Below are 14,953 nucleotides of genomic sequence, written 5' to 3'. Positions count from 1 at the left end.
TCACATTATATTTTTGACTCGCTCTCAAATGAATGACGAATTTACATGAAATGTAACTGAGAAAAATGTGGCAGAAAGGAAGCAGAGGATTCCGTTTTGAGTTGGCATATGATGGCGTAAAATAAAAACAGATACACATTTTGGTGCTCATTCACATCCTTATACATTCAACAGATTTAGTGAGTTGAAAAACGGGACTTACCTGCATGCACGAAGTAGGCCAGATACAGGTCGAGCTCCTTTACGGAAACTCCTATGTGATGCGGCTGCACACACAGCCCTGGGTTCGAGCACTGCGGAGACTTAACCAGCCTTTCGCCATCAGTACTTTCAAGCGGAATACCTTTGAATAAAATCACCATGACCAGGTCCAAGCGCCACACTTTGTCCGCCTGACGCAGGCAGTCAATTCTCCTCATCTTGCCCTTCTGGTCGGGGTTTGAGAGCACACAGCAAGGGGGCTTCTTCCCGGTGACAGTGAGCACAAAATCCTCGCGGAACTCCGGCCGGATGTCCTTGCGGAGTTTGGCCAGCAGCCGCGATGCCCACTTCTGCTTGACCTCCGGCTTCTCGCTGAGCAGCTCGTCCTTTACGGCGCGCTCCTCTTCCTTAGACATGCGCTTCTCGTGCTTCTTGAAGTATTTTCTCTTGCGGGCCTGCAAGTTGAACCAAGTGTAGGCAAACGCTCTCACATGGGGCAGCAGTGCTTCAATGAAAGGATGGAATTCATCCTGCGAAGAAGGACAAGGAAGCAGAAATTAGTCCTCATGGACACTATAAAACAGTTTCAGAAAATCCTTAAAAATATACACGTAATAATATAAATGTAAACTAAAAGTTATTATAATGTTGTTTTTTTCTTCTATTAAGCAACTGTAAAAGTCAAATTAAAACCAGGTGAAGTAACAACAGATTTTTCACAGCAGACACCATGAAAGCGAAACGCGTGAATCTACATAAAATCCCATTTGATTATTTTGAAAAACGGCCCTCAACAGCAGGAGTGTGTCTGTGAACCGAGCAGGGCAGTGTGTGTGTGTGTGTGTGTGTCTAGGACATATCTTGGCTCTCTGGCAAGAATGCTGGTCTTTAGGGGTCTGCCAGGGCCGAGAAAAAGCAACAACCGAACAGGAAAATTCGAGTGGCTATTTTTATCTGTTCTCCATAAAAATGCACACACGATTCCAAAAAACCGCGCTACTTCATTCGCTATCAGCGAGGAGTGTGTTGTTTTCACACAAGAGTGTGTGCGGGGCAGATTGTGCCGGGTTTTGGGATCCCTTCACCTGCCGCTGGTGCACAACCTGGCAGAAAATCAATTTTTATAATCTATTGACAAAAAGACCAGGAAAATATCGGCCGCAACATTAACGCATCTCTTTGTACACACTCTAGCGGAGGATTTTTTTTTTTTATATCTACAAAGGGAAGTATATTTTAATATTTACAGGATATTACTGTATGACGTTTTTTAGGAAAGCTGCATAATAACTGTAAACAACGTTTGAAATATTATTACATAAATTAAGCATTTTGAATACCGTGCACGTGCTCGACTGAGCAATTATCAAAATAACAAATAGCCTAAACTGTACGTGCATTTCTGAATCTGCAGGCTTGCATGTCCATTTCTTTATTGCCTGAAGAAAAAAAACTAATAAACACTAATAACTGGGCAAATAAATAACGTGCGGTTTCTAATATGAAATAATTTGGGATTTTACACAGAAAATAACTCAGGGTTTTTATTACATAGAGAGAATAATGGCAGACTGCCAATCACTAGAATAACATTTCCACAAACAGCAATAGCCCTGCATCGTGTCCCAAAACCGACCGTGCGAGTACGAGAGGGCTGCCAGCAAGCAAGCAAAGTGCACTATGTGCTGAGCGCAGATTTCATTTGAATAAGCCCAGATATGAACACAACGCACTGGGCCTCGGACCAGTGCCTTTAGAAATTTAACAATTAATTCGGTGTAATTTAGGAATGTTAATTAAATTAATTTCTCGGGCCAATTTCAAGCACTGCTGCTAATGTTTGTATCGTAATTAAAAATAATCACAATATACCGTAGAGCAAAAAATACATCATTTTGGACGTGTATTAAGCTGCAGATTGAAATAAATATGGTACTGTTTGTGTAAGATTACTGCGTGTTAGTCGTAGACTCCACATATAGATACATATTGCCATATCTCTTTTGTTACACCACAGGAAATCAAGGATTTGCATAAGCATATATCATTATTATAGTGTACGGAACAATGTGTGTGTGTGTGTCTCCTGTGAGAGACCAAAGCAAATGTATATGTTTAATCATTGTTTCCTTCCTGTCTTGTTCAAGAATCAAACTCGCTTGCCTCCGAGGCATAAAAACTCTATTGTTTCATCCTGCATTTAAACCAGTGAATGAATTTCCTTATCTGCCTTCAACTGACTCTCCAAGTAACTTAATCCAGTCTGTGAAATATTGTTCTTCAATAACTGATATCATCTAGTGTTGTGGCTTTTTATACATGTATGTGTTTTTATGAAATAATCATTTAAAAAAAAGATCTGTTGCAGACTTGTCTACACTCAAAAAAACTCCTTGTAAAAAATCAATATGGAAAATCTCCAGCTCTCTACTGTAAAGACATGCTTAACTTTCTGCAGTTCTCTTTCTAAATACAAGGAACGATTGCTAGAATTATGAGGTGAATGATACACAACAGAACGTAATTTAACATGCAAATTATTCATGTTTTGTTATAATTCTCGCAATTTACGAAAACTGAATTCTAGGGGAGATGCTTGCTCGTATGCAAGACACACACAAAAAAAACAGCTCTTTGCATTTTTGGCGTGCTTGAGTGTCAGTATAGGGTCTGGTTAGCATGTCAGGTTTTTCCAGACTCCTAAAGTGTTTCAAGCTGAACCTCGCTGTCCTATAGTAAGGCCTCAGCAGGGAACAATAGTGCCTCGTGGCCAAAAGAGACAAGAGAGTTTTAACGCATGTGAAAATAGTGCGAAAAACCGACAATGTGAAGGCACAGGTCTCTAAAAAGACATAGGCGTTCAATAACTAACACAAGAGACATAAAGTATATTTCTGCATCAACTAAAATATAGGAAGGAGTTGAAAAATGTGTTTTGATTTGAAGGATTTTACTATGAAATGAAAGCTATATAAAGACGTGCTTTTTTGGCACTCAGAGGACTATTAAAGACGACACACACAAACACACACACACACACAGAGCAAGAGAGAGAGAGAGAGAGAGAGAGAGAGAGAGAGAGAGAAAGCAGACCTCATACTGCCTTAACACCGTAACAGAGAGGAAATCAATGGCCCGTCTCAATTATCTTCAACACGACTATGATTTTTAGACATTTAATAATATCACTGTCATTACTTACTTTTATTTAAAAGAAAGAAAAAAAAACAGTGCTTTTACGTTTTTGTAATAACTGCATTTTTCCTCTAAATTTTGCATAGCACTTATTTTTAATAAGTACTTTTCGCAACAAATATTGAATAAAATATACGAGCTATATATGAGGTGTTAGTTAGTGCTAATGTGTCACATTTATAGTGATTGACAAATTATCAAAAGCTTCCCCACGGTTCTGCATGGATTTATAATAGAAGCTCTAGAATAACTGTTGCAAACACATCCAAGCCTTGCGTTATGAAATCTATGAAAAGACGACCTAAAGTTTGAGCTTTCTCAGTGCACACTACACGTAATTTGTCTTTTTTCGCATGAATCCTCTCCAGTGTCTCCAAACAGACTGTAACTAACATGGTCAAAAGAACGGCCCTATACGTGACACAATACCGAGGCCTTCTCCTTTGTTTTGTGCATTCAATAAAACGCATTTAACCAAACAGTTTAAAATCACATCAAGTCTACAGTATAACACTACAGCTTTTCCAGACCTGTCACCTCACTTCACCTGCCACCATGATTCAGACAATGACTGGATTTCTTTTAAAACCTCCTTTAACCCTCTCGGTTGCAGTTCAACTTTATTCCACTTTAGTTTTTATACTCGGTGATAATTACAAAAGTATGATAAAGCAACAAACAAACCGCACTATGCATTTATAATCTTACTGTTTAGGTGAACAGACATGACAGCACCAAAGCTAAAAAAAAGTCTTAATTATCAGTCAATATTACATTTTTTTTGGCACAACCGCTGTTAGAAATCATAAATATATAAGTGACATTTACAAAAATGTAATCAAGAGTTTCTGATGACTTGAGAAGAAAAAGTCTCATGGATCAAACTAAAGTTAATACTGTAAACGGCATGGTTGTATTGATGTTTAATATTAAAGTGCAGCTAAATATGACAATTCTGATCTGAAACGTGCTTTAAAGGTGCATATGCTGTTTTAAACTTAAATGTCCACACTATAAAAAATAAAGTTATTTAATGGACCCAACAAGAAATACAGTCTGATGTCACAGTAAAACACATTTAAGAGTTTTTATATTGCATTTCTTTAGACTTCTGGTGCTTTAAAGAACAGAGTCCAGTCTGAAAAACTTACAAATGTGACATTTCTTTTTTTTTTTAAGCAACTTATTAACAGAGGGTTCTTTGCTGACTGTAAGAACTGTTAAAGAACTTTATTTTTAATAGTGTAACCAAATCAAATGTGCATAACGTTAACCCTGCAGGCTTAGTGTAAGGTTCTCTTTCATGCACAGCACTATTTAAAGCTTAACTTGCTTAATAAAATCAACGTCTCTCCCTACGCAAACGCGGCTGAAACACAACTGTACATAAATGTGCATAAGAAACATATATGTGTGTGTGAGGTGGGCGCCATCCGCCATGTGGTAGTTCAGTTGGCTCTGTCAGAGCAGAAATGCCTTACTACACACTAAGTTACTTGTCTTAAGCAAAGGTTAGCCCCTATCCGTGCTGTCCCGGCCAAAGACACCGCTCAAATGCAACAAACAGAGTTAATAATAGACGAAAATATCACTTACCTGTGTTAGGCATAGCGGAGAATACATATCTGTCGGTTTTAACTCTTGAATTGGCGATGTATATGTTGTGTGTGCGTGTGTGTGTGTGCGTGTGTGTGAGTGAGGGTGTGTATGTGTGAATGTATGGGGTGTGTATGTATATGTGTGTATGAAAAGAGAAAAAAAAGAGAGACAGAGAAGAAGGGAGAGAGGGAAAATAAAGCCTTGCTTCTTGCTTTCACATTTCCAACTCTGCGAAGTGCGCGCGACGCTTCAGCGCTCCATAGAGCTGAACTTTAACCCCGCCTCGAGTTACACACATCTACTGTACTGTACTGTTAAAGCCGTATATCCAAACTTTCGGCATTATCATCAACTGCAGCCTAGAGAAAAGTCCCGACGACGGATGGAAGGAAGGAAGGAAGTACAGTACACGGAGATTTCACAGAGCCATGAGTCAAACTGTGGTGATGAACCCGCCGAGAGGAGCGATTATTTCATCTTGCGGTCATTTGAATAGAAAAAAAGGATAGAAAAAGTTGTCCCGATGCGTTACAAAAGTCGCGTTTGATTCATTCTTCGCTGTCTCTTATAGCGCCGCGCCGCGCGCTCGCATCCGCCGTGAGGCATGTGGCGGTGCGAAGCAAAACTGAGGCGGATTTACGAGCAGCGAGGAGGGCTCGGCATGCTTAGGAAGATTGTAATATCCTTAAAACCCCCTGTTGCAAAAGCTGCCACTTGTGTCGTGGTTAGTTTCGACCTGAGAGAGAGAGAAAGAGAGAGAGAGGGAGGGAAAAAAGTGAAGCGCACGATTCGAGTCCGCTGAGACGAAGCTCCCGTCCAAACTCTTGGGCTCTCCCATCAGCACAGCGCCCTCAATATCGGCACGAGAGCCATACACATGCGGGACAAGAGAAATATTGCACTCCCAATGCCGCTGCACTTCGCAAACATGAAGTATTGCAATGCAGAAAGTGCTTTTGACATTTTACGCACCGCTTTATTTTAAACACAAATAAATGAGAAAGAAAAAAAAAAAACGTTTGGGAAAAACAACATTCGCATTGCATTCATTTCATATTGAACAAGCAATACATTTAATGCAATTCTTGCATAAGCAGTACGTACAATCAAATAACTGCTTGTACCGGCTTCTTAAATACATTTTAATTTAATAACATTTAAAAAACTTAATGCGTAAAACGAACAGCCAATCAGTAGCCTAAAATAATGAAGTACCCTAATTAGCCTACAGTTCTTGCTTCGTTTCGAGTCGGACATGACGAAAGCAATCACTTTAATTAGCAGGTAGGCAACGCGAGATTCATACTTATTGATAATTATTTCGACTCACTAGAAGAACCGGTTCAAACGAGTCAATCGCATGGGAATCGCTATTTGTAGTAATTCACTTAAAAGAATCGGCTCAAAAGAGTCATTCGTTCGGGAATCGGAATACATTGGGTTTTAATCAAGTAAAAAGAACCTCATTCATTCGTTAATCGGACTTTACTGATCGCGCAATGTTTACGAGTCACTAAAACGATTATAATTCTACAAAAAGCATTCTGTTTGGCTACTAGCCTACAAGTGCAATACATAAAACAATGTTTTTTTTCCTCTTCATGCTCACGTAATGCGTCAAGTATAGGCCTAGTATTCTGCACGTGCATCATCAGTATTGTTTTACAATATTTTCAAACGGTCAGTTATAAGCACCAATGTTGTCAGTATCATATTTCACTTCTGCGAGCCCCGATTTCAGACTGATATGCACCTGACAGGTTCCATAACAGCATCTATTAATATTTATATTGGGGATTTTGATATTTCAAAGAGCCAATGGAACAGACCACACTAAATAAAACTGCATGATTTTAAAAAACGTCAAACCTAATTATTAAAAAAGGTGGACACTGATGGACAAGAAAGCGACTGCCAACGCAATGTTATGTTTCTAATCACGTGTGCCGAACGTGCAAACATCATTAATAAGAAAAGCTGGTTCATGTAATTAGTTTGGTTGGCACTCAACACCGTTTTATTATTAACCAACTCTCGCTGTAAGTCAATCGGGCGCCCCCTAGAAAACGTGCAGGATCCATTACAGTGCACAGAGAAAAGTGTTTCTTTTTAATATCTAAATGAGATATCAATCTGTTGGGGAAATTAATAAACACTATATTCCAGAAAGCATGCATGTGATGCGCATACATGGCTCGAGATTTCTGAGCATTAAACCGTGAAACAAACACCAAGGTGCGTTTTGTTCAACGCAAATAGGTGTTAATTAACACAGCGCTGTGTATGATAGAAATGATAGGGAACTGCATATTAATTATGCTCACAACTCGCAGTCACACTAACTTGCTGCAGGTGCAGGTCCGTCCCTCTGGTGTTTTTCACGAGCTACTCTGTGATTGGGCAAAAACAGTGAAATCCAAAGCTCACACCGTCGCTATTGGGCAAGTTTCACACGCGTGTGACAGCAACCACTCCTCGGCTTCTCGGTAAACCAGCCTCGCGGAACACGGAATAAATTAGATTGGGAATAGAGAGAGCGCTTATCTTCGTGATATCAGACTTCCGTTTGTGTTTTGACAGCCTGACGGGAACGCAAAGGCTCAATCTGTGCAACACGGTCACGTTGAAATGTGTCCTTTCAAACTTTATGGTGTGCTACAAAACATTAAAATAGGGAAAAATAAGAATATAACACCAATTGTTTTTTTTTTCTTCGTCTTGACCTTGAGCGAAAGGGAAGTGATAGCTGTATAATTCTGTCAATCCTGTCATCATGTTTTCTTAAATTTAGCTTGAGGTGCACACATTTATTAGCACTTATAAGACCTTCTTTAAAAACAGCTGCTTTAAAAATGAATTAATGACACTTAAAAACTATTTTTTTGTAGTAAAGCAAAGAAAAACTGGGGGAAAAAATACATTTCTTGACGCTTCATATTTTGACAGGTATCCAGGTGCACGCGCGCGTACATTCTATAGAACAGACGTCGCATTAGATTCAGCAGCGCGCGCTGGTTTTATCGGTGTTTTAATGGGAACTTTTGAGCGTTTCTCGACGTCTCGCTTGTCGAAAAGCCAGTCACCTGTATTTAATCACGCAGAGCTTCAAATCCGTCTAGAAACTTCCAGAGAATTGGATCAATGAATCCCATCCAGGCCAGATTTCCACTGTAATGTATTCAGAAAGTCGAAATTAAATGTAGCCTTATAAACATTTGTGGAGCATCTTCAAATACCCACACAGGCCTAAATGTGCTAAACTCCCTTCCATTCAAACGTCATCTAATTTACGCATTGATTTCAGCACTGATTGGCTGAACAGCGCCTTTAGGCCTGATGACGAACGAAGTTGGCGGGAAGAAACAGGTGAAAACTGAAAACTAGCAAGCAAAAAAGCAGTTTAGTAGATATTTTCTATTATTAATAATTTTAGCAGAATTCTGCGTCAAAAATGAGCTTGATATTCACTTTGAAAAAGTTTAAATTAACACAATTGGATGATTTAAATGACCTTGAATCTTTACACTTAATTTAATATGGTATTTAATTCAGACTCGTGGTATTATATAGAAAAAAAACGTGATTAAAAGTGCAATATATTAACCAAAAATTGCTGTTGTCTATAAACAATGAGTTACAAAAACCCACACCGTTTATTTTCCTTTGGTCCTTTATGAGGCAAGACGAATGCTAAGCATTCAATCTCAATCTCACACACACACACATACAAAAAAAAAATCATTTAATTTTTAATACAATTCTAAGATTCGCATAATTTTGTCTCGTTTAATTGTGGCAGACATTAGAGACGCCTTTATAGCATTTTCTGCCAAGTTCTAGGAATGCCAAGGCGACTGTGCCAAGGCTTTTGGAGGCAGAGTGGCAAAGACGAAGCAAAAACTGCAGTGTGTAAAGGACGGCGGAGTGAACTACAGGCACTGAACTCTTCCAAAGGAACCATCATTTGGGTTTTATGGGGCATTTTCGGCTCATTTTTAAGTGTGGGAAAAGTCACGGGACCACATCAGGTAAGGCACCTAATCCACTTGGATGGAGTTACTCCTCAACTCGAGTGGCGGACGTGAGTACAAATCACTTTTTTATTCGAGATTAACACAAGAAAGGGAGGAAAACGAATACATCTGCGAGGTCTTATTTGAGAATCCGCTGCCAGACGAGTCTGCATGAGGAAATCTATCAGTGTGTGTGTGTGTGTGTGTGTGTGTGTGTGTGTGTGGAGTGCGCGCTGAAGTTTCGCTGAACAACTCAGTCTTCAAGGGTAAAAATGCGTAAAACTCAGCGTTAGATCGCCATCTAATGAAAAACCATCCTCGACATGGCTAAAACTTATTGTGTAAAAAGTCAATAATGCAGCTTTTAATGTTCTTTATCACTTTAAGTGGTGCCAAAACAAAATATTAGTAAAGTATAAGCACTTTTGAATTTATGCAGCTGCGGGAACTTGTGTATGACAATTTCCATTATATTTAAAAACGAGTGCTTTTTTATATTTAGGCTACGAAAGTGTTGCACAAATATCACGGGAAATAAATAAATAAAACATACTCGGAAGGTCATTTGAAAATTTATATTCTAGTTCAATTCTCATGAAGCACGTGCCTTAATTTATATGCAAACAAATTAAAGCAGCAACTGGAAATATTGACATATTTAAATGATTGTAGTTTGCATAAAGGCATTCTCGTAAAAATCAGGACGCGTCAGTGGAAAACTGATTGTAAAATTACGAGTTCCAGCTCAAATCATACTCGTATATAACCAAGCAATAAAACACACAATGCAGTTCATGAAAATGCTAGTGAGGAGAGATACACACATCCATATAAAGATTAATTCACTGATGTGAAAATAATACGCTTTTACAGTGTACAATGACCATTAAAAGACATAAAAAGAGCAAGAAAGAAAAGTAGATTTTGTGAAGGCGAGTGAAATAATATAACATCTAAATAAATAGGCTAAATAGAAAATTATGCTACCATTAATATAAATATAGATACAATTATGCTACCATATAAACCCAAATAAGTGAAATAAAAAATATGTATTAATGGGATTAGCAATCATATTATTATTCAATAATAATTTTATTATTATTAAAATAAAGATGTATAACCGTATTACCCCATGCATATAACACAATATTGCATGCGTCATAAAAACCATTAGGCATTTTGTTATTATTATCATAATTGTCGCTATTATAATTAATAACATAATTTAGAATATAAATGATTATTTATAATGGACTCAATGCTGATGATCATTAATTTAGCCCGATTTCCTCCTCCATTCTATCCGGTCAGGCATCAAATATAGGTAGAGACTCCACCTAGAGGCTGTGAACTGAACTGACAGGACTCGAAAATGTATATATAAAATGCAAAAAATAATAAATCAACCTTACCTTTTCAGGCACGCGTGAAATATATTTCAAATTATAAGGGGTCATTAATTTAAGATGTCATTGCAAGAGCATTTTAGGTGTAAAATGTGGTAAATAATACGTGTGGTATGCATAAAGATGGGATGTCTAGTATAATAATTCCTGATTAAGTGTGTTATTTTGTACAATTACAATACATATGTTCGAAACAATTCATCAGTCCAAGTGTCCAAAATATATAGAGTATTTAGTTTTAGTAATATATGTGTGTATTTCAGTAATGACGAGCGGGACTTAACAGTTCAAACTAATGTTAGGCTTCAGTCTGAATGATCTGAGAGTGAACTGGAGATGTGTAACTAATTCACCTTTTTTCTTGCATTCCATTAAAAGCCACAAGAGGGTGATCTCTCAATACAGAAGCCCTTTTGATATCCGGTCTGAGCGTCTGTAACCGTGAGCCCTGCTTCCAGTTCAGCGAGAGTGCTTTGTCCATCAATGCTGAACTGAAACCGCTTCTGAATGCTGTCAAACATCCCATGCACTGCAATAAAGAGATGCTGGAAATCATGACAAACATTTCTCGTTTTGTGTTTGAAAAGAGGATAGAGTGACGTGCACACTTTTTTCTTTACATTCACCCAAATGAGGCTGATTTAAAGACGAGTGTTTGGGAATGATAAACGCAGTGGCGATACCACCCAAGCTCGGGAGTCCCACGCTCGAGCGGCACACACACCTGGAGCGACGGCACTGTGGGACGGGATTTTTGTGGAATGGGGGGTCGGTGAGGGGATTGTGTGGAGTCGCTGGATCCGGGGCTACAGTTCTGCTCAGGCAGCCGGAGGGTAATAACATTATCCAGCACCATAGCAGCTTGCCTTCGGGGCTTTGCCAAGCCGGGCCTTATGAATAAACAACAAGAAACACGACAGAGGATCCCCTTACTCTACCTCTATTGTGCTTTTAAATAGGCTGAAGCTTTAATACACTCAGAGTTTGCATGTCTAACGACAGGTGATTTTAAAAGGGGATGGAAAACGTATAAAATGCCAGTTTGCGTTTCAAGACAAGTTAATGTATATTGTGCATTACCTCCACAAAGTAATTTCTTTAATGTCAGTGAGACAGGTACAATGGAAGTGTATTGGGTATAGTGTAGCCAATATATGTAAACAATGTGAGTGTTTACATATTTTACAGTGACATAAAAATCACTTACTAACCGCATAGTGTTGATGAGCTCCACTGTTGCAGTGGAAATTCATGTGGCCCATTTGTAAGGAATATTAAAATATTCACAGGTTTAATAGTACAGCCACAAGACATAAACAATATGAATATTTAGTGTGATAAAATCCCTTTTCTGTGTATATTTTACAACTGTGTGGCCACGATAATAACTATAATGACTGTACAATGATGGTTTAAACAGCTTTACAGCTTGATGCAAGTACTTTTATAAAATTATAAGATTCATATTTCTGCTTTTAGCCCTTTAACAAATTATCCCCACACTGTAAAAAGTGATCAGTTGACTTCACTTAAAAAAGCGATGAAACCCGTTGCCTTACAATTATTATGTAATAGACGTTATGCGTAATTGAACAAATTTAGTTATGTGAACTTGACGATTCCACATAACTTAATTTTTTTAATTAAGCATCGTTTATTTACTTAATTATTTTAAGGCAATGGGTTTCATCACTTTTTTAAGTTAAGTCAACTAAAATAAGTTAATTAAAAAAAATTGTCGCCGTAATATTTAAGTACAATCCACTTTTTCAACTCAATTTCAACTTAAATTATAATAAACTGACTTAAAAAAATGTGTTAAATCTGGTATAACCTATATAACAAAGTTGAAATTGTTTAACTTATTTTGACGAGTTAAAGCAATGTAAAACTTATGTTGTCATAACTTATTGATCATATCATTTTTAGTGTATTATTTATATACTATTATAGTATTTTGAACTTTAATATGTTCAGTGTGAGTGTTTTAGTAATTTATGTGCTCTTGTCATTTTTATTAGTTGGTTTTATAATATTTCTTTTAAGCTTTAATACATTTTTATGTCAGTTTTAGTAATTTTAGTTCATCTTTGTTAACGTTAGTTAATATAAATACAGCTGTTCATGGTTTGTAGTTCACAGTGCACTAACTAATGTTAACAAGATTTTAATAATGCATTAGTAAATGTTGAAATTAACATTAACAAAGATTAATAAACGCTTTATAAGTGCAGTACATTATTAGTTAATGTTAACTAATGTAGTTAACTAATGTTAACTAATTACCATTATTCTAAAGTGTTACCGATTTTAGTACTTCAACTCAAGGCCTTGTTTTCAAGGCAACTTAAATTTCTTTAAGTTTATTTCAGTTCTTAGGTTTAATAATGTTAGCATTTCAAACTTCAAATTAATTTTATTTTGGTTAGGCCTAGTTGTTGAGGATATTTCTGTTTTTCATTTAAGTTTTTCATCGTCTTTTTATATTTTATGTTATTTCAGCTCTATTTCAATTAATTGAAAACAAATGTTAAAAGTTTTGGTTTTTAGTCAAAAATAACACTGCATGCCACAATTGCAGTCAGGTGAGCTTAACTTCTCCTGCACTTGGAATGTTCCTTCAATTTTTCGTTTTTATAAAAATAAAAAAAACATAAAATAAACCTCTTTTCTACATCTTTTAGAGCTATATGACTTGAAAATCCCCATTGTTCAAACAGCGTTGAGTGAATGTGTCCATGGAGTGTGTGTTTGTGTTGGTAAGGGTGAGACGGGGTGGGGGAGGAGGGCTGGTGCTGGTTTGGAAGCAGTGGGCTCCACCTGCTGCCACTGAGATGCCAGCGCTGGAATACGGCCAGGATTGGCCCACAGTAAACCCCTCTCTCACACACACACACACACACACACACACGGGAGATCTGCGAGTCAGGCCTGCACAGCTCTTCTCTCCTCATTCACAAACACAAGCTAACAGGCACGACTCGGTTCGCATTCGCTGTGTGTTGTTCAATAAATAAAACTGTTTCCTCCAAGCGCCACAAATACTGTGAACAATAGGACTGCTGTGGTGTTTAAAGAGCGATTGGGCGTAGATTAATGAAGAGTGGTGCTTACGCCGGTTCTAATGAGTGCGGTGCGCTGCAGACAGAGGCCTTGATAAGACGAGAGGCAGTTGTGAGAATAAAGAGGAGTGAAAGGAGACAGATGGGCCTTACGACGGTGTGAGGAGACAGGAAACACACACACACACACACACATGAGGAGCCATGAAGAGTATCTCCATGACTGTGTGTGTCTTCTTTAAAAAGCGCACAGGGAAGATGTGATGAATATTATTTTTGGCTTAATTAGGCTGATACCGGAAGTAAGGTCCATTTTCAATTGCCTTGAAAAGTATAAATGACTAAATATCCAAACGTTTCTGGATAAGGATTTTTAAATAGAGAATGCGCCCAAAAAGCACAAATTCTTGCTAATTAAATTCAAAGGTTTTGGGTCAGTATTTTTCTTTTTTTTTTTTAAAGATATTAGGTTATACTATTATTCTGCAAAGGCACTTTAAATTGATCAAAATTGACAGTAAAGACATTTATAAGTTTACAAAAATCTTTTATTTGAAATAAATTGTTCCTTTGAACTTTCTATTCATCAACAAATCATAATAAACAGTATCACGGTTTCCACAAAAATATTAAACAGCAAAACTTCAACTTTGATAATAATAAGAAATGTTTTTTGAGCAGCAAATCAGCATATTAAATGATTTCTGAATGATCATGTGACACTGAAGACTGGAGTAATCAGGGTTGCCAGGTTTTTCACAACAAAACCCTCCCAATTGCTACTCAAAACTAGCCCAAACCGCACCCAATTGCGTTTCGGGGGGTTCCCCGGTAAAAATTGGGCTCGGGGGTAAAATGTGTGTTTTTATGGCAGGGTTCCCCTGCTAAAATTCGTATTCCTGGGGCTAAATATCACATAATTGGGGTCACTTCAACCCGCGGACATGAAAAACAGCCTGCAGCAACAGTGTTAAACCGCGGACTTGGCAACACTGGGAGTAATGATGCTGAAAACTCAGCTTTGTATCACAGGAATAAAATACATTTCAAAATGTATTTAAATAGAAAAAAATTATTTTAAATTGGATTATAATATTTCACAATATTACTGGTTTTTATTGTATTTTTGATCGAGTAAATGCAGTAAATCCTTAGTGAGCAAAAGAGATTTTATTTTTAATTTACTTATCCCAAACTTTTAAATGGTGGTTTATATTTTAGAGTTAAGTATAATTCGGAAAAAAGAGGCTTTTCCAGGTATTTATGATTACTGGATAAAGATAAAAAATATATATAAAAAAAGAAAAGATTGCTCTCACAAAGAGTCATTTCTAGTTGATTAAATATTTGAGAGCTGTGCATAATAAATAATATATATATAATTAAAAAAACATTCAATGACTTTCCATAACTAATTAAAAAAAATTCCAGGCTTGGAAATCATAATTTTAAAACTGTGACGTTTCCAGTTTTC

The 14,953-nt window shown here is 37.3% G+C and overlaps 1 protein-coding gene across 4 annotated transcripts in view; it reads right to left on the bottom strand.

The window, feature by feature from the left end:
• nfia (nuclear factor I/A) overlaps positions 1-14,953 on the bottom strand; it is a 183,825-nt gene that overhangs the window by 133,554 nt on the left and 35,318 nt on the right. For 2 of the 4 annotated variants that reach the window (XM_079808024.1, XM_079808022.1), the window contains exons 1-2: positions 4,993-5,226; positions 203-731 (exon numbers count right to left, since the gene is read on the bottom strand). In XM_079808024.1, coding sequence (XP_079664150.1) covers positions 203-731; positions 4,993-5,019 — 556 coding nt within the window. In that variant the 5' untranslated portion in view covers positions 5,020-5,226. Of the gene's footprint in view, positions 1-202; positions 732-4,992; positions 5,228-14,953 lie in introns of those variants that run through there. The other 2 variants (XM_079808023.1, XM_079808021.1) reach the window with 2 other exon arrangements.

The sequence above is a fragment of the Gobio gobio genome (assembly GCF_949357685.1).
Source record: "Gobio gobio genome assembly, chromosome: 24".
Lineage (NCBI taxonomy): Eukaryota > Metazoa > Chordata > Actinopteri > Cypriniformes > Gobionidae > Gobio > Gobio gobio.
This window is presented reverse-complemented; position numbering and strand designations above follow the sequence as displayed.